The sequence below is a fragment of the Corapipo altera genome, unplaced genomic scaffold (assembly GCF_003945725.1).
Source record: "Corapipo altera isolate COAL_440 unplaced genomic scaffold, ASM394572v1 171, whole genome shotgun sequence".
Lineage (NCBI taxonomy): Eukaryota > Metazoa > Chordata > Aves > Passeriformes > Pipridae > Corapipo > Corapipo altera.
Window position 1 is genome coordinate 78512 of NW_020884972.1, and position 1361 is coordinate 79872.

General features: G+C 52.3%; 1 protein-coding gene across 1 annotated transcript in view; it reads right to left on the minus strand.

The window, feature by feature from the left end:
• Positions 1 to 977, minus strand: part of STC1 (stanniocalcin 1) — an 11295-nt gene extending 10318 nt beyond the window's left edge. Inside the window, exon 1 of the mRNA XM_027665175.1 lies at positions 546 to 977. Within this exon, the coding sequence (XP_027520976.1) occupies positions 546 to 663 (118 nt within the window). The 5' untranslated portion in view covers positions 664 to 977. The remainder of the gene's footprint in view (positions 1 to 545) is intronic.
• Between the last annotated feature and the right edge of the window lie 384 nt (positions 978 to 1361).

The following is a 1361-nucleotide window of genomic DNA, read 5'->3' on the forward strand; positions in this document are numbered from 1 at the left end:
GGGGGGGGGAAAGGGGAGAAAAAGGGGGGGAAAAGGGGGGAAAAAAAGGATGAGGGGGAAAGAGAGGAAAAAAAAGGGGGGAAAAAGAAGGGGAGAAAAAGGGGGGGGAAAAGGGGGGAAAAAAGAGGGGAAGAAAAAAGGGGGGAAAAGGGGGGAAAAGGGTGAGGGGGGAAGAGGGGTAAGAAAGGGGGGGAAAAAGGGGGGAAAAGGGAAAAAAGGGGGAAAGAAAAAGGGGGGGAAACAAGGAAAAGATAAAAAAGGAAAAGATAAAAAAGGAAAAGGTAAAGATAAAAATGAAAAAGAAGAAGGAAGGGAAAAAGAAAGAGAGAAAAAAGAAGGGGGGAAAGGAAAAAGAAGAAAAAGGAGAAAAAAAGGAGAAAAAAGGGAAAAGAAGGAAAAAGGAAAAAGAAGGAAATAGAAGGAAAAAAAGGAAAAAGAAGGAAAAAAAAAAGGAAAAAAAAAAAGAATAAAAATCAGCGGCAGAGCAATCTGAGACAGTTTAAGACACGAGGGCTGAGCTCCAAGCTCTCCTTGCTGGGTGTTACCTGAGTTCTGGGCTGCCACCCTGGGCTTCCTGGGGCTCACAGAGTCATTCTGCTCGGCTTCGTAGGATGCGGACGCACTGATCGCCAGCAGCAGGAGAAAACCAGACTTTAGGAGCATTCTCTGACAAGTTTCCGCTAAGTGTGGGGGGTTTTTTTGGGTGGTTTTTTTTTTTTTTGGTGGCTCTGTGTGTGTGTGTGTGTGTCTCCTCTTCCACTCCGGCTCGAGCGAAGATGTGGAGCTGGATACGCGAGAGACACAGAGAGAGAGAGGGGAGAGGCTGCGGAGCTCGGGGATGTGCGGGATGCGCTGGATGTGCCGCAGGATCCGTGTGGCCCCTCTGGCTCCTGCTCGTCGGGGGACCAGGAGCAGCCCAGGGCTTTTTATAGCCGCCCTTATCGGTCCCCCCCCCGGGCTGCGGAGCCAATCGGCGGCGCTGGGCAGAGCCAGGGGAGGACTGGACTCATTCAAGCCCCACGAAACTGCAACTTCACAGGAAGGATGTTTTCCAGCCAATTAAAAGTACCTGCCAAAGCAACAATAACCGAAAAGTTAATCTGCTCGTGGAGGAGCGCTGGGAAAGGGAGGAGAAGTGGGGAAAGGGGGAAGGGGGGGGGGGGGGACGACGACTTCCTATGGATAATTGAGCTCGAGGAAATGACAGCGCGGTCCTAAATGTTCCCCCACCCCGCAAGAAAAGCACCTGCCCTGGCGGGAGAGCTGTTTTCCCACCCGAGCAGCTTGGCAGGGATCCTTGGAACAGGTTTCCCCCCCCCCCGAGGTGAGCGCAGGTACCGGTGTGTTCGTGCTGCTGGGGA